The 22,143-nt window shown below is 37.6% G+C and overlaps 2 protein-coding genes across 6 annotated transcripts in view; one reads left to right on the top strand and one right to left on the bottom strand.

The window, feature by feature from the left end:
- The first annotated feature begins 676 nt into the window (after window positions 1-676).
- Window positions 677-11,387, top strand: LOC120302695. The gene is made up of 2 exons (XM_039331519.1): window positions 677-1,796; window positions 9,948-11,387. Exons 1-2 carry the CDS (start codon window positions 1,059-1,061, stop codon window positions 10,038-10,040), a joined length of 831 nt encoding a protein of 276 aa, XP_039187453.1. The 5' UTR covers window positions 677-1,058; the 3' UTR covers window positions 10,041-11,387.
- An 827-nt stretch (window positions 11,388-12,214) lies between these two features.
- MTHFD2L (methylenetetrahydrofolate dehydrogenase (NADP+ dependent) 2 like) overlaps window positions 12,215-22,143 on the bottom strand; it is a 67,121-nt gene continuing 57,192 nt past the window's right edge. For all 5 annotated transcript variants that reach the window (XM_039331512.1, XM_039331513.1, XM_039331516.1 and 2 more), the window contains 2 exons: window positions 15,301-15,426; window positions 12,215-12,824 (listed from right to left, as the gene is read on the bottom strand). In XM_039331512.1, coding sequence (XP_039187446.1) covers window positions 12,712-12,824; window positions 15,301-15,426 — 239 coding nt within the window. In that variant the 3' untranslated portion in view covers window positions 12,215-12,711. The remainder of the gene's footprint in view (window positions 12,825-15,300; window positions 15,427-22,143) is intronic.

The raw sequence follows: 22,143 nt of genomic DNA, 5'->3' as shown, positions 1-22,143 counted from the left end.
TCTAATGTTCTACCATTTTTTTCAAATTTCATCCCATTCTAATAAAATCGTAAAAGTTTTAGTCTCTTATTTATTCTCTCTCTCTCTCTCTCTCTCTCTCTCTCTCTCTCACACACACACACACACACACACACACACACACACACAATAGTGGGAGGGTGAAAAAAAAATTCCCTGGGAATCAGGAATTATTGACATGAGTGAGAACAAGATCAACATAAAGTCAATTCCTGAAAATTTAGAAAGAAATTATTTGCTAAACTTTTGTAATCTGAGATAGATGTTTCTCATTTCAATAATAAAATTGCTTGTTCTGTTTAATAAAAGACTATTTTTGTTTAGGTTATGCCACATTTGCAAGATCATAATTGGCTTTAGGAAAAATGTGTTTTTCTAAACAGGGTATTTATTTTTATCCCATCTTTATTATTTTTATAAATAACTCAAGGTGGTGAAAATACCTAATATCTCTTCCCTCTATTTTCCCCACAACAAGAGTTCTGTAAAAAGGATTGTGTTTTGTATTAAGCAATTCAAAGTCTGTTATAAAGAAACGGTTAATTGATTGCTTTATTTGAATGATAGACTGTCTGTCTGTATAACTTTAAGCCTGTTGTTTTAGGCAGGAATGAGTACTTTAAACTGATTGGCCGCCGCCTAGTGGCAGTCCATATAAATATAAGTCAGGCAGCTGCTAGAGCTTGCTTCTGTGAGAACCTAATAAAGTGTTGTTTATTCTACTCCGTGTCTTCAATGCCTCGCTGTTCCCACTACACAACAGTGGTGATGAGGATGGGATTAGGCTGCTAGGAAGAAGAGAGCTAAGTCACTAAAGGGGTAAGACCAGGCATCAGTGCTCTGATTAGAACAGCGTTCCCTCCTTCTGCCTGCCAGTACACAAACGCTGGAGGTATCGCCTTCCTATTGTCCCTAGAAAACTCACAGAAGCCCTAGCAGCATAAGGCATTGGAATCACAGCAATAGCTAACTATAGCCAAAGTAGGCAAACTTTCAGAGTTCAACGTGACGCACCCTGAACGGTGGAGTTTGTACATCTCATGAGTAGAGAACTATTTCAGAGCAAATCAAGTAAGAGAAAACAATTTAAAAGCTGCAACCTTGTTGTGCAAGCCACCTTTGATATAGCCAAGAACTTCATTGCTCCTGCTTCATTGGAGTCAGTTACCTTTGCTGATTTGAAACGAAGACTCAAGGAGCACTTTGAATCAGGTCTGTCCATTATTGCCTACAGACATGCATTTGAGATGAGAGAGCAGCAGCCAGGTGAAACCATTGCTGAATTCATGGCTGCCCTATGCCAAGTGTCCCGGCTCTGCGAGTTTCCCAACCTAGAGGACAGGCTCTGGGACCGACTAGTGTGTGGCCTGAGAAGCAGGGACTTACAACAGAGACTGCTCGCTAAAGAGACCCTGACATTCCAGGACGCACTGAAAGAAGTGATGGCAGAAGAGGTTGCAGATGGAGCCATCAAGGCTTTACATTCCTCAAAGAATTTCCCCAGCCAGATGGCTGTGCATCACGAAGAATCAGAGAGAACTAAAGACCCAGACATTGACATTGAGATCGACCGGGTGCAGAAGATCCCAGAAAGAAGGCAGCGGCTGCTTGACAAGGCAGTTCCCTTCCTAGCTGTCTTCGCTGTGGTAGACGACACCAGCCCTCAGAATGCCGGTTCCACGCAGCTGTCTGCCGAGCATGTGGCAAACAAGGCCACATTGCTACCATCTGTAAAGGTCACCAGAGGGAATCACCATGCGAAGAATCCCCCAGAAGAGGTAATGGGGCCCCGGGGCAAAATAGAGTAGGGTTTTGCTCCGGAAGAAGGAGCATCCTCAGAACTGGAGCCCGTCGCCCCCTAAAACAAAAGCTTAGACTAAAAGTCAAGCTGCAAGGGGAAGGGGTGTTATATATTAAGCAATTCAAAGGGTCTGTTATAAAGAAACGGTTAACTGATTGCTTTATTTGAAAGATAGACTGTGTCTGTATAACTTTAAACCTGTTTTAGGCGGGAATAAGTACGTATAAATATAAGTCAGACAGCTGCTAGAGCTTGCTTCTGTGAGAACCTAATAAAGAGCTTAATATTCTACTCCATGTCTTCAATGCCTCGTTGTTCCCACTACACAACAGATTGGGCTGAGAGTGACTGGCCTAAAGTCCCCCAACCAGCTTTCATGCTAAAGTGGGAGTACAACTCAAACTCACAGTCTCCTGGTTTCTAGCCTCGTGTCTTAACCACTGGGCCAAACTGGCTCTCAAATATTAAATAAAATAAAGGAATATTCATATTCCTCTGATAGTTTTATTAAGCAGGCTCCAATCCAAACTACAGTTAGTTAGGTAATTTGGATTTGAAGGCTGCCCTCCCTCATTGACCATCACTGAATACCCACTAACTTGGCCAATGGTGAACGATTTAAAGAGGTAGTCAAGAGCTGAAGGATGAGATGGCTTAATCAGTGGGAGGGAAGAGATTTGAGGCTTCTCACAAAATAAGAATTATTTGGTTTTGGCTTGAAAAAAGCTGAACCACTTCCCAGTTTGGAGGAAAGTACTTATGCTTTTTTTTTTTTTTTTGAGTTGAAGTTAAATTAAGTCACAGTTGCTTCATTCCTCTGTAGGATCAGGTAATGCTGCATTTATGGAAAAACAAACAAACATCCATCTACCAAAAGTTCACTGATCACCTAACCAGCTTTGCATAAAATCAATTCAAAACCAAATTGAAAGCCAGTTGGGAACTGGCTATATATTTAAATTTATTGTTTAGAAGAATGAGCAGAATGGGGATATGTTTAATTAGATTTGACTAATTATTTGTTGCTGAAAATTGCTTGAAAATGATGCTGAACTGAAAGTTTACTATATTATTCAGCTGGGTGACTTGGGCCAATCACTCAACCCAACCCACAGGATTGTTGTGGGGAAAATAGGAGGAAGGTCAGTTGAATATGTTATTTGTAAAAATAATATAGGCAGGATATATAAGTAAAATAAATAAATAAGTAAATTCATTTGAATTCATCTAGAGATATTTTCATTGCCAGCCAGAGTTAACATAATTTAGAAAGCTTATATTCTACACATCTGTTTATGTCTTGAAGTTTAAATCCAATCCCATAATCATTGCTAGCACTCCAAATGTCTCCTTAATATACTTCGGTTGTCTAGCCAACTGAAGCAGCAGTTCACATGCTTTAGCAAAGTTTTCAGAATTACACTAATTACTGTTCTAGTACTCAGCCTAGTTTATTAGTTTAGAATGTAATAAACTGAAATTTATGACTTCTGTTATCAACAGTTATAATTTTAGTGCTCTCTGTTTCTTATCTTTTGGTCTAAATACATCCTCTTCCCAACTTGTTCAGTCTCTCCTATTAGTCATCTAGCTCCAAAAAGCAAGATTTCCATAGGCTTTCAAAGCCTCTTAGTAAATTATACACAGGAACATTCTGATGCAAACTATCAGAGGCTCACAAAGGACAGATTGAGCCAAAGAAGGCATAAAGAAGAGTGAAAGGGGGTGTTGTCACAAAATGAAGGGAAAAGGTAAAGCAAGAATAGCTCAAGGATGAAGCCTTAGTAGGTATCTATTAGCATCTATTAGCAAATTTGCTGACTAATCCTAGGATATTGTGAGATGTTGATGCTGGTAACCTATCTTTCTGAACTCTATCAGAGAACAGAGAACATCTTTTATGCTGTTGTACTGGTGAAATGTCTTCAATTACCAAACTCTCTACCCAGCAATGTGCGTTCAGTCTACCTCTCCCCCCTGAAAAATCCTCGGGGATAGGCCTTTTAATGAAAATAATAAACTCCTCAGACCTGAGTACTCTATGTCAGGCACGTTGCATCATGTCTAGTTTGGCCTTCAATTCCTGCTACTCCTAGGAAGGCCCAGCAAGGTGATAAGGGATTTCAATGATGCAAGAAGGGCAGGATACAATTTACCCATATAAGGAATTGCAACCATTGCTAAAGTAAGAAGCATTACTCCTAACTAAGCAAGCATATGATTGTTTTCACTGTTCCCAATCAAATCAAATCTTGGAAGTAAAATAGTAGATTTATATTTAATTTTTGTCCCACCTTTGTCATTTAATAAATAATTCAAGGAGACGAGCATGCCTAATACTCTTCTCTCCTATTCTCTCCACAACCATCTTGCGAGGTAAATTGGGTTACCAAGCTGGTTTTTCATGCCTAAGGCGGGACTAGAACTCAGATTTTCCCTGTTTCTAGCCAGCACTTTAATCATTAGATGGCACTTGATGACATTTTAGTTCTGGGCCCAGGGCTACCTACCTATCAATCTACCTATTGGATGACCAGATTCACAAAGTGAACCTTGAATGGATCACTGATGAAACCCCCTTTTGACACCAATTCAGTTAACAGGCATTTGACCGCTATACTGACATCTGCTATTCTGATAGCAAAAGCTTAGGACTGCCCACCAGCAGGATAAATTATCAAAACCAGAAATGGAACCAGTTTTGTTGCTGGAAGAGAGGTTGGCAACGTATAGTTCAATTTCTAAAAATGGCCAGCACAAGCTGGGGACTACAGAGAAAAGGATCAGGAAAAAAAATCCTTAATATGTTCTGATGAAAAAGACAACTGAGCAGTGGGTCAAATGCCCACTACTCAATTTTCAAGCCCTCCTCCTTTTTCTTTCCCAATCTCATGGACAGCAGTATTATTGAGACTTTGGAAGGAATACCAGAAACCATGTTTTACATCTTTATTCTCTCCTTGTCATGATGCTGCACACTTGGGCCTTCAGATATCCAGAATCCATGTCCTGAGGCTTGTAACAGTAGAAGATAAAAAAATCCATGGAATATGCCCTTTCTGTTTGATCTGCTTGCTGGCTGGTTAGGAAGCTGCTGTACTGTATGGATGTTAAATCATGTTTATTCCCCTCTTGTACTTTTACCATATGATGTTGATGAGTGGCCATGCATCTTCACAATGAGACAAATCGATTTTCCACTCAGGTGCTTTTCTTAACAATACAACTTTTTTTTCCTAGAGCAAAATTCTTGCTTTACCTTATGGCTTGTTTCATTCCTCCTCCCTTTTACCAGGTAGAAAAGCTAATCTGAAATGTCTTGATTTTGGCCAGAACTTTGCTTTGAGGCACCTATATATAATGAATGCATTCCTCCTCACTATAAATATGTTGTAGGCTGTTTGACTGATCCATTTTTTCTTCCCTGAAATCATTTATACAATTTCAGAGATTTTGCATTCTTGAGTTGGGAAAGTATTTAGCATGCACGCATGAAAGCTGAGTATTCTGCATGCTGTAGAGATACTCCTTGACTTACAAAAGTTCATTTGGTGACCGTTTGAAGTTACAATGATATTGAAAAAAGTGACTTATGACCATTTATCACATTGATGACCGTAGCACAGTCCTGATGGTCACATGATAAAAATTCAGATGTTTGGCAACTGATTCATATTTATGGCTGTTGCAGCATCCAAGGGTCATGTGATCACCTTTTGCGACTTTCTGACAAGCAAAGTCAATGGGGAAGCCAAATTCACTTAACGTGTTATTAACTTAACTGCAGTGATTCACTTAGCACTCCTGGCAAGAAAGGTCCTGAAATGGAGCAACATTCACTTAATACTGTCTCACTTAGCAACAGAAATTTGGGGCTCAGTTGTGGTGGCAAATTGAGGGCTAGAGTATTCTGTGCTCTATTGGAGCCTCTGCCAATCAGAGTACAGAATACTCTACTACAAAATCAAAGGTCTCATAATGTATAATAAGATCTTTCAGCAGTATACTCTGCAAAAGTAATTTAAGGTGGATGAGAAGAATTCAATGAGCCGCTCATTTGTAAAACACTGATGTCAACAAATATTCATGTTATTTTGGTAATTAGTCATTCTATATTCATTAACTAATTAAACCCAAGAGCTTCATGGTGGTGTTTCTTCATAATAAACTATGTGGAATGGTGTGTTCTTTCTACACCTCCAGAAGCCAATACAGTATGAGTGGAATGGCATTCTAGCCAACAGAAATTATTCTGCATATATAAGGTATTGGCAAGAATATAACACTGATTTCAAAGTCTGTAATCACAAGAAAATGGAAGAAAAATTTTCTGAAAATAAAGAAAACTTTAATGGAAGAAATATCATTTTGAAACCAGGTGACTTGTCAACTGGTCTATATTGAGTTTTCTGGGAATCACACAACTATTATTGTACCAAATTAACAGCAATGAAAATATGAAATGACCTACAGTACAACCTAATGAGAGGGAGAGGGAGAGGGAGAGGGAGAGGAGAGAGAGGAATCGTGTGATCAAAATTCAGATACTTTCCTTCCTTTTTGCACACACCCAGTACAGCTGTGGGACAGGGGCAAAGAGAGGGTAGATATAGCATTCCTAGATAAGCATGGTCTTTCTAGGATTTTTTTTTCATTGGCAAGAACCAGAAATATAGTTAATGCTCTAGTAAGGTTTCTCAATCTTGACAATCTTAAGATGTATGGACTTCAAGTCTGGGGAATTATGGGAATCAAATCCTATTGGCTGGAGAGTTCTGGGAGTTGAAGTCCATAAAATCTAAAGTTGCCAAGATTGAGAGTTTTGACAGTAGCATTCATTTCATACCCTTATCTAAGACACTGTTTTCACATAACATGCTTGGTTAAGCTATGCAAAACTTTAACAACAATAATATTGTAAGAATGAGGCTACTAGGTACCATCATATCTAGTACCATTGATGTTGGTTGTACTGGCCAAACAGTCACTAGTGTTACATTCTGTTTATTAGAGTCCAGATCTTTATTTAAAGGACTGACTTAGCCAGGGAAAGCCCAGCACAGCAATAAGTATCTAGTACTATTTGCTGATGGAAATTGTGGTAATGAATGACTCAGCTAGGGCTGAGGAAATATATAAATAGCTGATAGATTACAGTTATCAGTTGCACAAATCTGGATCAAATAGCCACTGTTTAGAACCAGGCGAATATCCTTTTAATGGTGTTATGAATCACCTGCCCATAAACCTAAAGGTAATTTCATCCATTATTGGGTATAGCACATTTGGATTGCTAAAATATGTATGACTGCTAGAGGGCACCAAAAAGATACACTAAGTCCTTGTTGTAGAACCAATTTGTGTAGTGGTTAAAGCACCAGGCTAGAAAATGTGAGATCATGAGTTCTAGTGCCACTAGGCACAAAGTCAGTTGGGTTAGTCATTCTTCATTCTGTTTCAGCCTTGGGAAGAAGGTGAGTGCAAACTACATCTGAAATCTTGCCAAGAAAACTGCAAGACCATGTCATCAGGAGTACAAATAAAACCTGATTGGAAGAAAAAAAACAGAATAACAATTATTTGCTTCCATCTAGTGGCCATCAAGTAGACAACTGGACTTTTTTTTTTTTTCCTCCAATCAAGTAGGTTATGTGTTAACTCATTTCTCAACAGCATGTCCCCAGCAAAACCAGCTTTAAAACTGTATATGTGTCTCGGCATTATCAATACCACATTCGGTATCTCTGAATGATCTCATTTTCTGTATCGCAAACCTTCCAACATTAGAGAGACCATATCTGGGTTGCAAAAATAAGAATAACCATTAGGTGTGGTTTTGTGTACCTCTTTGCTGCTATTTACTGACTATCTGGATCTTTTCAGGTCAGATATGGTATCCCTATTTAATTACATTTCTTCATAGCTTTCCATATAGATTCTGCTTAAGACATTTAACATGACCACTGCTTGTCATTTATATATATATATATTCCATTTTCTTTTGTCAATAATTTGCAGGCATTTACAGTGTATATCTAATAATACTTAAAATCAAGATTAATTGGTAATCATAGATCAAGTGTGACTTTTTTATTGGATCTTCTTTCAATTCATTTCCCCCTCAACTCTGATTTTCTTTTAATTAAATAAGATTACTTACCAAAAATCCTTATAGGTGGATGTAAGATTGTATTGTAAATACAGCTTTAAAGATCTATACTATTGTAGGAATCTACATGCTATTTTATGAAAGTCAATCAAAGGGATTTTGAAATTTAATGAATTTAATCAATTATATTAAACTCTTCTATCACTGTAATAAAGAGATAATTTGAATCAACAGTATTGATACATAGAAAAATAAGTATTAATATATATTTTTGTTGTATTATAGTAATACATAAAATTATTGAGAAAAATTATTCCAATATTAATTTTCCAAACATAAGTTTGTTACCTAAAGCCTAAATTAATCTTTAAGTGAAATCACAATATTTCAATCTTTAATCATTTTTTAAAATAATAAAAGGAGAGCAAACCTATATTTTAGTAAATAGGCAATAAAATTCCCAGAGCGATACCAAGAACCAAATTGTATATTATTCCCTCTTTTTTAACTGTTTCTATTTTGGCTGTTTGTATCAATAAGATGTCAATACTACTTACCAATGAAAAGAACTGCTCATTTTACACTAGTCTTGGCATTTCAGCATAACTAGACCAATTTTTAAAAAAGAAATCTATTATCTTGAAATATGGTCAGATATTTTTTTTAAAATTCCTCTTAACTCTGGGTATTGTTGTGCCTCTAAGGACGCAATTCTAATAATGAAAGTTGATTTCTATGAAAACAGTGGCATTGTAAACCAAATGTGAATGGTTTAGATAGAAATACATGAAGAATGAGAAGTCTGTGTTTAAGGATCTCATGGAAATATGAAAGAAAACACAGTGGGATAATTATAATAAAAGTCCCATATTAATAAAGTCTCTCTAGGTATGGATTATGACAAAGAATTCAGCAGGAGACAAATTTATATAAATATATCATATAATGTATTGGAGCCATGTTTGTAATTCATATTGCTACAATTCACAACTTCATAATTGTATCTGTAAAAACAATTATTGAAATGTTGGGAAATGAGCATAACTTTCAATTATATGGCTGGAGGCCAATTTTATTGGTATGACATTTATATATTTCTAGTCTTCCCTATGCCATCCACTATTTAGATACTTCATTTATTCTGCAGTTTATATAATTGAAACATAAGTACATGCTGAAATAATATGCGGTACCTGCCAATCAAACAAACAATGTTCACTCTCATAACATGTAAATATTAGTTCAGATGCTGATAGCATCTAAATGGGATCTCCTTGGTCATTTAAAACATACTGCACAAATGTGCTGAATCAAATTTTGATTCTGTGCTACTTTGTAGCTGCAGGAATGATTCTGAGAGTTTTGATAGTTTTCTGAAAGGGTGGTGAATTAGGAAATAAATATTTCTATTTCCATCTTGAAAATTATCTGTTGCCTCAACAAATTTATAGTACATATTTAAACTTGGTATTCCTGGAAGCTAAGTAGGTTTAGCACAGGGTAGTTGGGATGTGGACTATTTGGGAATTCCAAAGACAGCCTACAAAGAAATCAGTGAAAAAACCCACTTCCATAATGCCAAGAAAATTATAGCAGCTAATCAGAAGTCGGGTTTAATCAGAGTGTTTTTTCCCCCAGTTTTAGCCTGTTGTAGTGAGACAGCTTCATCCATGGTAGCCGAAATACCATTATTGATTTCCTCCATATGGGAAAGTTTTTCTCCTAAGGAACAATGGTTAAACTATGAAAATATGCTTCAAAGTCCAAATACTTTATATCTAAAAAAATAACTTCATTCTTATTTTAAAACAAGTTCAAGACTAAAATATTACAAGAATACATGACTACAATATTTGCTGACAAATACAAATATAAAATTGTTTCAAAATAACTATATTCCTCTTCGGAATGACATTAAAAAGGACTTACAAAGATGGGACAAATTACATTTATTGCTATTGGGTAGAATCTCTGTAATTAAGATGAATGTTTTACCAAAGATGTTTTTTTTTGTTCCAGGCATTACCTATACTTGCAACTCATGCTCCATTTAAACAATGGGAAAGGGATCTTTCCAAATTCATATGGCAAGGAGAAAAAACCAAGAATTAGATACAAATTATTGCAAGATGCTAAGGAAAGAGGGGGTTTGGGCCTACCGGATCTGAAATTGTACTTTGATGTCTGGCTTGGCTAAAAGAGTGGAAAACATTTGGAACAAGAGACTATTTAGTTTGGAAGGTCATGAATTAAGGTTTGGATGGCACAGTTACCTATGGTATGATAAAGCTAAAGACAATATGGATTTTAACAATCACTTTGTTAGACGTGCCATACTAAGATTTTGGAACCAATACAAAACAAGATTTTCTACGACGTTGCCTCTTTGGATATCCCCACAGGAAGCTTTTTTAAGAAAAGAAATGGTCACAAAGCCAGACTGATGGACTTATGATAAAATGATACTTTTCAATTCTGGGAACCCTACCCTCAAGTCGAGGGAAGAGTTAGAGTCAGAGGGCTATGTTTGTCATTGGTTTGTATGTCAACAATTGAAAGATTTAAATTAGGTGAAAAGAGTTATGGGTTTAACTTTGTTAAAAATGAACTGGAAGTTTTATTATGTGGTAGTGATGAAAGTAATATTGCTAAGGTTGATAAAATGTTATTGAAATTGAACTTGGAAAGTGAACATGTAAAACATTGTATGATTCAGTGAGTAAGGAATTTTGGATATAATGTGATGCTGGAACAATGGGAGAACATGTGGAGGAAAAGCTTAAAATTTATATTGAATTATAATTTAAAAGAAAAATTTTATAAGATGATGTACCACTGGTATTTAACACCAGATAAGTTATCTAGAATAACTTAAAGATATTTCAAATGAATGTTGGAAATGTAAATGTAAAGAAGGGACCTTTTACCATGAGATAAAGCAAAAGAAATATTGGAGTAGGATTTATATCCTATTATAGAAAGATAAAGATAAAGATGAAACCAGAATTTTTTCTTCTGGACATAATCAAAAAAGACGTAGAAAAGTTTTTGGGGAACTCTGATTTTATATATGTCAATGGCAGCATGACTATTATATGCACAAAAATGGAAGGACATTTTGATCCCTACTATGGATGAATGGCTACAGAAGTTGATGGAATTGGCAGAGATAGCTAAATTGACTGTTTTAATTAAAGAAAAGAATGTAAGTATTTTTGTTTCCACATGGAGTGGAAAAGTGGAAAAAATGAAAACTTTGATCTTGGGATTTACTGATTAGATTGATTTGTTGTTATAGAAATGGCTAGTTTATACTACTATCGAAAAGTAAAAAGTGGAGGTTCAGTGTTAATGCTTTATTCTACTGCAACAGAGGAAGTCGGAAGTCAATGCTCTTTTTTTCTTTCTCCCCTCTTTCCCCTCACTTCTTTTTCCCTTTTCCTTCCCCATTGGGTCCTACTATCTGCTTATTTTGTATTTTATTTTATAACAAAATGTTATAATTAACAAAAAAGTTACAATATTATTGCATAAAATTATTATATTCCAAATTTGGAATTTATAATCTGGCATATTGCCTATCATTATTTACAGTATTTTTTTCAATATTCCAAATCTGTCTAAATGCAGGAAAATGATAAATAAGCTTTACTAAGAGCCTCCATCTCAATTCTTAAAAATTCTAATGACATTTATTTTATTTTATTTTATTTATTTGCCATTATCCTGCTGTGGGGCTACTCCAGGTAGCTTATAATAATAATAATAAAAAAGAAAAATGAAAAGCATGTAAACAGCAGTAAAATAATAGAACAATAAAGTAAACAATGACAAAGGAATAAATGACAATAAATGCATCACTGTGATAACTAACAAAAGGGGGAGGATTTTAAATATATTTGTTTATATTTTTTATGTAAAGGAAACCAATTTAGCATTATTTTGGCAACTGAATAAAAAAGTGTAGCTAAGTGGCTAATTGGGTTCCTAACATATGATCAAATATTTGATAACATGCTTTATTTGCAACAATCATAGGTATCTTATTTAAATATTCATTCTGACTACAATGCTAATCAAACCTTATTGTACCTTATTTGCTCTGTTAAGGGAATTATGCTTCTGTGAGTTAAGAAGGGTTAACTTACTTGGTCAATGTCTAGTTCCCAGCTGTAAAAAAAATCAACTAGAGGTAGATGAAAACTGCTTGGAAACACAATAATTACTTTTGGATAACATTTTCCTTTTTATATAAATATGCATCTGAGAATTAGATCAAAAGCATCTTAAAATTTGTACACTATTTATTTTTTTGCAATTGTGAACATAATATATTTATCAACAAAACCATGTTTCCAGAGATAAACTCCTGATTTATGTCTGTTAAGCATCTTTCATAGTTCTTAGCATTCATTTGAGTGTCCCCACATCAGTGTGCATAATGGATTGTGAGCCCTTATTATTGTCTGCTGGAGTTGCACTTCAGTTTACATCTGAACTCAGACCCAGGTTTTGGTTTCATTTCAAATCCAGTTGTTAATATATGTTTGAAAAACAGCACAGTTCCAACAGGAACCAAACATTTAGACAGGGATTAATGCATAGAAGTTACATCAATTTCAACCTTAAATCAGTTAAGTTAGTCCTTTGCAAGTATACATTTTTGTAACAGATTTAGAAATAAATCTTTTCTCAGTAATCTAACATAAACACATTTTAATAAATACATTTGTAACAAAAATAAATGTTTATATAACTATAGAATTACTTCAATTTATACATTTTAGTAAATCAATTTCTTTGCAGCAATTAAGGTATTCTTCAGGAGCATGGCAACTGTCATTGGTCCCACACCTCCTGGGACAGGGGTGATAAAACTAGCTTTCTTCTTTACTTCTGATTTTTTTTTTAAAAAAAGGAAAAACTGTGTAAAAAACATGTATTAAAATATGTGTATTCAAATGCAATCCACCCCCAACAATGGACAACAATATTTCTTTTTGGGACCATCTAGATCTAGCTGAATAGCAGGGTTTGTTTTTTTTTTTTTTTTAAAAAAGACACATAAATCCAAAACACAAAATAGTTTTCCAGTTCCAGCATATGATTCTTGTTAAAAATAGTCTCAAATAAAATAGGAATTAATAGAAACCAATTTAAATTATATTAAATTATAAGTCAACTCAAACCTGATTCAGACTCATCAATGTTCCTTTATCAGAATGTGATGGTTTCTTCCACCAGCTGAATAGGTATTTATTAATCTCGGGGTTAATGTATGCAGATTTACATTCACATCATCGTGTATAATTTGTTTCCAGAAGCATCCACAGTGGGGTCAAATAAGCAACATGGTGATTCCTACTGCTTTTGTATTAAAAAAGGGGCCAAGGCTTATTTGTTATTCACATGCCCAGGAATTGGTTGAATTTTTTTTTAATTATAATAACATCTGAAATAAATTGCAGCTTCTGTTCCTTTAATGACACTGGGAACAATATATTATTTGCTGTGCTTCCTGAAACCAAAGCTATATTTGCTTATTTTAAAAATTGCAGAAAATGAGGAATTTTCATTAAATTTCAAAAACATTGCTCAGTCAAAATGATAACCAAACAAATGTAGTAGTGTTGATGTGGTATAGGATAAAAATACAGCCATTGCCATTTTATTAGGCACCAACATAATTGATGGAATGACACAATTTTTAAAATATAGTTTCTTTCACTTGAGTTCTTCTTCCTTCAGTAAACATAGTTTCCCCCAAACTTATGGCTTCCTTACCTACATTCATAAGGGTTGGGGGGGGGGGACTTGGAAGACCTCCAATCTGTATTTTTAATTATATCATTAGAAATTGATCTGACAGATAACATTTTAACAAATTAAACTATTATCCAAATTAGACATTTCTCTGACACCAGGGAAGTAGGGCCACCTACCATGTTTAGGTACTCAAGCATCTATTTTAGATTGTATTATCTCTTTTCTCTAAATACAACTTAGCATGGGTGCTTCATATTTAATTTCAGATCATATGTCTCAAGGGTTCTGAAAAGCTGCCTTGTTCTATTGAAGAATTTTACCCTGTAATATTATCATTTTGTAATGCTCTCAGAAATTTCAGTGCTTTCAACTTCCAAAAGAAGTGAAATTCATCCTTAATAAACAGAATCCTCTGCACAGGAAGATCTTCATTCTTACAGTAGAAGTTCTTAAAGACCCAAATTGGATTTATCATTCCAGAAAATTACACAAAAATAGCCTAATAAGATCATTATTTTGTTTTTCAAACTAAAGATTTTGCAAACATAAGGCACTTTTAACATTCTGTACTAATAACTTCAGGATTATTTTACCCAAATAATACATTTAATAGAAATGACTTTCAATTATATATTTTATTTTCATAGCTACAGATTTTGAGTATACCATGTTTATCTACTGTATACGTAAACCATAAATTATATTATTTATTTATTAACGTATATGCCACCCGTCTCACTGTTAAAGCTATTCTGGGCACCTAGGACATCACAAAGTTTATACAGGTAATAAAATGACAACAGTTCATTTAGTGACCGTTCAAAGTTACAACAGCACTGAAAAAAAGTGACTTATGAACATTTTTCATATTTATGACCATAAGTCAGATGCTTGGCAGCATATTTACGATGATTGCAATGTCCTGGGATCAAAGTCAATGGAAAAGCCAGATTCACTTAACAACCAGGTTACTAACTTAACAACTGCAATCATTCACTTAACAACTATGGCAAGAAAGATTGTAAAATGGGGCAAAATTCACTTAACAAATGTCTCACTTAACAGCAGAAATTTTGGGCTCAGTTATGGTTTTAAGTCAAGGACTACCTGTATATCATTAAATATCAGATTATGTAAGAGAAGTTTGCTAAATTAAGAACTATTAATCTATGTAATTAAAAATAAGTAATGGAGATAAAAAAATTTATACAAGTAATGTCTTGATTCCAAAATAAATCCTAAAATATATATCCATAAACAGGCAGAGGAATCTTTATTCACAGGTTGAAGGCTTAGGCCAGGGGTGGGGAACTATGGCCTTTTTATGACTTGTGAACTTCAGCTCCCAGAATTCCTGAGCCAGCATGGATGGCTCAGGAATTCTGGGGGTTGAAGTCCACAAGTCATAAAAGGGCCAAAGTTCCCCACTCCTGGCTTAGACTTATGAAAAATGGGGGAGGGAATGGAACTTTCAACTAAATTTTAATTATATTTAGTGTTAAGCATTTACTTAATTACTTCCTCTGGAAATAAAACTCAAGACTGATGATTTATTTCTTTAATAAAAAAAACTTTGCACTTCTAAGAACATAGGAATTTGGCTTACCTTCAAAGTCTACATCTCCTACTAATTTTGTCTTTCCAGTGACAGGATCATGAATATGGTTGATACCAATATCAATCACTGCGGCTCCTCTTTTAATCATATCAGAAGTAATTAACTTTGGAATACCTGAAACCGTCAATGCAATTAAGTTTAGAGAACCAAAGAAAAGTGTTTTTTCAGGAAAGACTATATACGCGTGTATGTGTGTGTATATATATATATATATATATATATATATATATATATATATATATATATATATATATATATGTTTTCTGAGGTTTTATTTGTATGTAGGTCTTTGGTTGTTCGGGTTTTCTCCCACGTAAAATTGGAAGTGTCTTGGCGACGTTTCGACGAAGTCCCATTCGTCATCTTCAGGCTGGTGCTTTCAGCTTCGTGCCTCGAGCAGCAATGTGTGGTCTTAGCTGTTTCTTCCTTTTAACTGCCAGTGGGGGTATGAACTGATTGGGTGGGAGCTTGGCTGTGTTCTGATTGGGTGGAGGTGTGTTCTGATTGGTTAGGATTGGCTGGGGGGTTGGCTGTGCTCTGATTGGCTGGGGGGTTGGCTGTGCTCTGATTGGCTGGGGGAGTGTTCTGTTTGGTTGTGCTCAGGTTAGTCTGAGTTGCAGAGGGATTCAAGATTTTGGGCTGCCCTGCCATTCCTTGGCTTCGCGTTCGTGGTCGTGCTTCCTCTTCATGGAGGGTGTCAGTTTGCTTCATGTATGGATTGGGGGGGTTTAAAGTGGCTAATGATGCAGCTGTGATCTGGCTTCTGGTTTGTGGTCGTGCCTCATAGTCAGTGTGGCTTTGGGTTTGTTTTTTGCGTGGATGTTTGGTGGTGACCTCCTGTGTGGTTTTTGTGAGTGTGGGTCTGGTATCATTTTTTGTGTTAGGGAGTCGTTTGTCAATAAGGGCGGGTTTCCAAATGGCTGGTAGGCGGGAGGTATCATCTCGCTTGTTCATGCTGTGTGGCGTTTTTCTATCTCGATGGCTTCTCTGATTATTCTGTTATTAAAATGTTCACTTTTGGCAATGGTTCTGGTATTTTTAAAGTCAATTTCATGTCCTGTAGCTTTAAGGTGTTGGACCAGGGAAGATGTTGGTTCCTCTTTTTTGATTGAGTTCTTATGTTCTTCAATGCGTGCACTTATTCTTCTGTTGGTTTGTCCGATGTATGTGGTGGGACAAGTGGTGCATGGGATTTCGTATACTCCTTGATTTTCTAATTCAATTTATCTTTGGGGTTTCTAAGGATGGTGGATATTTTTCTGTTTGTGCAGAATGCTGTTTTGATGTTGTGTTTATGGAGGATCTTACTGATTCTGTCTGTGGTGCCTTTTATGTATGGGAGGATGGCTTTGCCGTTTTCTTGTTCTTTGTCTTGGATTTTAGTGGGGGTTTCTTTTTGGATTAGGTTTGTAATCTTATTTCTATGGAATCCATTGGATGTTAGTACATTGGTGAGAGTGTGTAGTTCGGGTTTTAGGTGTTGTTCGTCAGCTAAGCGTTTTGTTCTGGAGATGAGTGTCTTGGCTACAGAGTTGATCTGTGCTGGGTGGTGGTGTGAGAGAGCGTGCAGATAGCGGTTTGTGTGTGTTTTCTTCTGGTAGATGGTGTGTCCTAGGGAGCCATTGGATTTCTTGTAGACTAAGACATCCAGGAAGGGAAGTTGGTTGTTAGCTTCTGTTTCCATGGTGAACTGTATTTTGGGGTGTAGGCTGTTGAGGTGTGTGAGGAAGTTGTCCAGTTTTTCTTTCCCATGTGGCCAGATTATGAAGGTGTCGTCTACGTATCTGAGCCAGAGTTTGGGTTTGTGATCCGATTTTTCTAGAGCTTGGGTTTCAAAGTGTTCCATGTAGAGGTTTGCAATGACAGGTGAGAGGGGTGATCCCATGGGTGCTCCTTCTGTTTGTTTGTATTTTTGTCCATTATAGATGAAGTATGTGTTGGATAGGCAGTGGTTGGTCAGATCTAAGATGTGTTTGGGGGGGGGGGGTTATATTTGTTTTGGATAGCTGTCAAGGCTTCTTTGATAGGCACTTGGTGAAGAGGGATATGACATCGAAGCTCACTAGTAGGTCGCTGGGCTGTAAGTTTTGTTTCTTTATGATCTCTATAAACTGGAATGAGTTTTTTTACGTGTGAGGTAATGGATTCTGCATAGGGCTGTAGTTGTTTGGCGAGAAATTTGGCTAGGTTTGTAGAGGTGAGCCTATGGAGCTGACTATAGGTCTGAGTGGGGTTCCTTCCTTGTGTATCTTGGGGAGACCATAGAGTTTGGGGCATCTGGATGATTTCTCTCTGGGAATGATTCTTTGCTGGATCTCTTCGCTAATGGGGGAGGCTTTTATTTGGATCTGGTGGTTTTTTCCAGGTAGGTGGTGGGATCTGTAGGGGTTTGTTGTAGTCTTGGAGTAGGTTGGTTAATTTGGTTTGGTAGTCAGATGTGTTCATAACCACCGTGGCGTTGCCCTTGTCTGCTGGTAGGATTATTATGCTGGTGTCTTCTTTAAGGATACGTAGTGCTGTCTGTTCCTCTTTGGGTAAGTTGCTTTTGGGTGGCTTGCTGGTGCAGAGGATGTTGGTGATTTCGAGTCTGATTCTGTTGGCATCGTCGGGGTTGATTTTAGTCAGGCTGGTTTCAACTCCACATATAATGGTTTCAGTGGGGATGTGTTTGGGAGCGACTGCAAAGTTGAATCCTTTGGAAAGGACATTGGTTTCGGCGTTGGTGAGGATCCTATCTGAGATGTTATGCACTGTCTGCTTCATGTGTGGCTGTGAGGGAGGAGGGGTTTGTTTCTGGCGTTCTTGTAGTCTTCGGAGTTTGTTGGTGTGTGTATCTGTCTGGAGGGTGGTCTGTGTTTCGGCTCTCCAGACGGCAAGTTGTTTGGATTTGTCCCAAAGTGCGGGGTGGATCTTGTTTGGGACAAATCCTTTGGGACAAATCCAAACAACTTGCCGTCTGGAGAGCCGAAACACAGACCACCCTCAAGACAGATACACACACCAACAAACTCCGAAGACTACAAGAACACCAGAAACAAACCCCTCCTCCCTCACAGCCACACATGAAGCAGACAGTGCATAACATCTCAGATAGGATCCTCACCAAAGCCGAAACCAATGTCCTTTCCAAAGGATTCAACTTTGCAGTCGCTCCCAAACACATCCCCACTGAAACCATTATATGTGGAGTTGAAACCAGCCTGACTAAAATCAACCCCGACGACGCCAACAGAATCAGACTCGAAATCACCAACATCCTCTGCACCAGCAAGCCACCCAAAAGCAACTTACCCAAAGAGGAACAGACAGCACTACGTAACCTTAAAGAAGACACCAGCATAATAATCCTACCAGCAGACAAGGGCAACGCCACGGTGGTTATGAACACATCTGACTACCAAACCAAATTAACCAACCTACTCCAAGACTCCACATACAAACCCCTAAATACAGATCCCACCACCTACCTGGAAAAAACCACCAGATCCAAAATAAAAGCCTCCCCCATTAGCGAAGAGATCCAGCAAAGAATCATTCCCAGAGAGAAATCATCCAGATGCCCCAAACTCTATGGTCTCCCCAAGATACACAAGGAAGGAACCCCACTCAGACCTATAGTCAGCTCCATAGGCTCACCTCTACAAAACCTAGCCAAATTTCTCGCCAAACAACTACAGCCCTATGCAGAATCCATTACCTCACACGTAAAAAACTCATTCCAGTTTATAGAGATCATAAAGAAACAAAACTTACAGCCCAGCGACCTACTAGTGAGCTTCGATGTCATATCCCTCTTCACACAAGTGCCTATCAAAGAAGCCTTGACAGCTATCCAAAACAAATATAACCCCCCCAAACACATCTTAGATCTGACCAACCACTGCCTATCCAACACATACTTCATCTATAATGGACAAAAATACAAACAAACAGAAGGAGCACCCATGGGATCACCCCTCTCACCTGTCATTGCCAACCTCTACATGGAACACTTTGAAACCCAAGCTCTAGAAAAATCGGATCACAAACCCAAACTCTGGCTCAGATACGTAGACGACACCTTCATAATCTGGCCACATGGGAAAGAAAAACTGGACAACTTCCTCACACACCTCAACAGCCTACACCCCAAAATACAGTTCACCATGGAAACAGAAGCTAACAACCAACTTCCCTTCCTGGATGTCTTAGTCTACAAGAAATCCAATGGCTCCCTAGGACACACCATCTACCAGAAGAAAACACACACAAACCGCTATCTGCACGCTCTCTCACACCACCACCCAGCACAGATCAACTCTGTAGCCAAGACACTCATCTCCAGAACGAAAAACGCTTAGCTGACGAACAACACCTAAAACCCGAACTACACACTCTCACCAATGTACTAACATCCAATGGATTCCATAGAAATAAGATTACAAACCTAATCCAAAAAGAAACCCCCACTAAAATCCAAGACAAAGAACAAGAAAACGGCAAAGCCATCCTCCCATACATAAAAGGCATCACAGACAGAATCAGTAAGATCCTCCATAAACACAACATCAAAACAGCATTCTGCACAAACAGAAAAATATCCACCATCCTTAGAAACCCCAAAGATAAAATTGAATTAGAAAATCAAGGAGTATACGAAATCCCATGCACCACTTGTCCCACCACATACATCGGACAAACCAACAGAAGAATAAGTGCACGCATTGAAGAACATAAGAACTCAATCAAAAAAGAGGAACCAACATCTTCCCTGGTCCAACACCTTAAAGCTACAGGACATGAAATTGACTTTAAAAATACCAGAACCATTGCCAAAAGTGAACATTTTAATAACAGAATAATCAGAGAAGCCATCGAGATAGAAAAACGCCCACACAGCATGAACAAGCGAGATGATACCTCCCGCCTACCAGCCATTTGGAAACCCGCCCTCATTGACAAACGACTCCCTAACACAAAAAATGATACCAGACCCACACTCACAAAAACCACACAGGAGGTCACCACCAAACATCCACGCAAAAAACAAACCCAAAGCCACACTGACTATGAGGCACGACCACAAACCAGAAGCCAGACCACAGCTGCATCATTAGCCACTTTAAACCCCCCCAATCCATACATGAAGCAAACTGACACCCTCCATGAAGAGGAAGCACGACCACGAACGCGAAGCCAAGGAATGGCAGGGCAGCCCAAAATCTTGAATCCCTCTGCAACTCAGACTAACCTGAGCACAACCAAACAGAACACTCCCCCAGCCAATCAGAGCACAGCCAACCCCCCAGCCAATCAGAGCACAGCCAACCCCCCAGCCAATCAGCAATCAGAGCACAGCCACGCCCCTAACCAATCAGAACACACCTCCACCCAATCAGAACACAGCCAAGCTCCCATCCAATCAGTTCATACCCCCACTGGCAGTTAAAAGGAAGAAACAGCTAAGACCACACATTGCTGCTCGAGGCACGAAGCTGAAAGCACCAGCCTGAAGATGACGAATGGGACTTCGTCGAAACGTCGCCAAGACACTCCCAATTTTACGTGGGAGAAAACCCGAACAACCAAAGACCTACATATATATATATATATATATATATATATATATATATATATATATATATATAATATTAAAAATTGAAGAATAACGATTCCTGGGTACATGCATTTTGATAAAAAGGTGATCACCAGGAGATAAAATAACACGGTTTAATAAATAAAACCAAGCTTTCGATGGCTAGGGAACCAAGTTCCCTAACCAAACAAAACTTACAGCCCAGAGACCTACTCATGAGCTTCGATGTCATATCCCTCTTCACCCAAGTGCCTATCAAAGAAGCCTTGACAGCTATCCAAAACAAATATAACCCCCCCAAACACATCTTAGATCTGACCAACCACTGCCTATCCAACACATACTTCATCTATAATGGACAAAAATACAAACAAACAGAAGGAGCACCCATGGGATCACCCCTCTCACCTGTCATTGCAAACCTCTACATGGAACACTTTGAAACCCAAGCTCTAGAAAAATTGGATCACAAACCCAAACTCTGGCTCAGATACATAGATGACACCTTCATAATCTGGCCACATGGGAAAGAAAAACTGGACAACTTCCTCATACATCTCAACAGCCTACACCCCAAAATACAGTTCACCATGGAAACAGAAGCTAACAACCAACTTCCCTTCCTGGATGTCTTAGTCTACAAGAAATCCAATGGCTCCGTAGGACACACCATCTACCAGAAGAAAACACATACAAACCGCTACCTGCATGCTCTCTCATACCACCACCCAGCACAAATCAACTCCGTAGCCAAGACACTCATTTCCAGAACAAAATGCTTAGCTGACGAACAACACCTAAAACCGAACTACACACTCTCACCAATGTACTAACATCCAATGGATTCCAAAGAAATAAGATTACAAACCTAATCCAAAAAGAAACCCCCACTAAAATCCAAGACAGAGAGCAAGAAAACGGCAAAGCCCTCCTCCCATACATAAAAGGCACCACAGACAGAATCAGCAAGATCCTCCATAAACACAACATCAAAACAGCATTCTGCACAAACAGAAAAATATCCACCATCCTAAGAAACCCCAAAGATAAAATTGAGTTAGAAAATCAAGGAGTATATGAAATCCCATGCACTGCTTGTCCCAACACATACATCAGATAAACCAACAGAAGAATAAGTGCACACATTGAAGAACATAAGAACTCAGTCAAAAAAGAGGAACCTACATCTTCCTTGGTCCAACACCTTAAAGCCACAGGACATGAAATTGACTTTAAAAATACTAGAACTATCGCCA

The sequence above is a fragment of the Crotalus tigris genome, unplaced genomic scaffold, assembly GCF_016545835.1.
Source record: "Crotalus tigris isolate CLP2741 ecotype Arizona unplaced genomic scaffold, ASM1654583v1 scf7180000024437.13266115, whole genome shotgun sequence".
Lineage (NCBI taxonomy): Eukaryota > Metazoa > Chordata > Lepidosauria > Squamata > Viperidae > Crotalus > Crotalus tigris.
Note: the sequence above shows the minus strand (reverse complement) of the source record. Positions and strands in the feature narration are given on the sequence as shown.

Bases quoted from the DNA above. Each gene is read 5' to 3' on its own strand.
- LOC120302695 (XM_039331519.1), top strand. From the start codon at position 1,059: ATGAGTAGAGAACTATTTCAGAGCAAATCAAGTAAGAGAAAACAATTT. The intron at 1,797-9,947 runs GTAATGGGGCCC...TTTTTGTTCCAG, and splicing joins CGAAGAATCCCCCAGAAGAG to GCATTACCTATACTTGCAAC.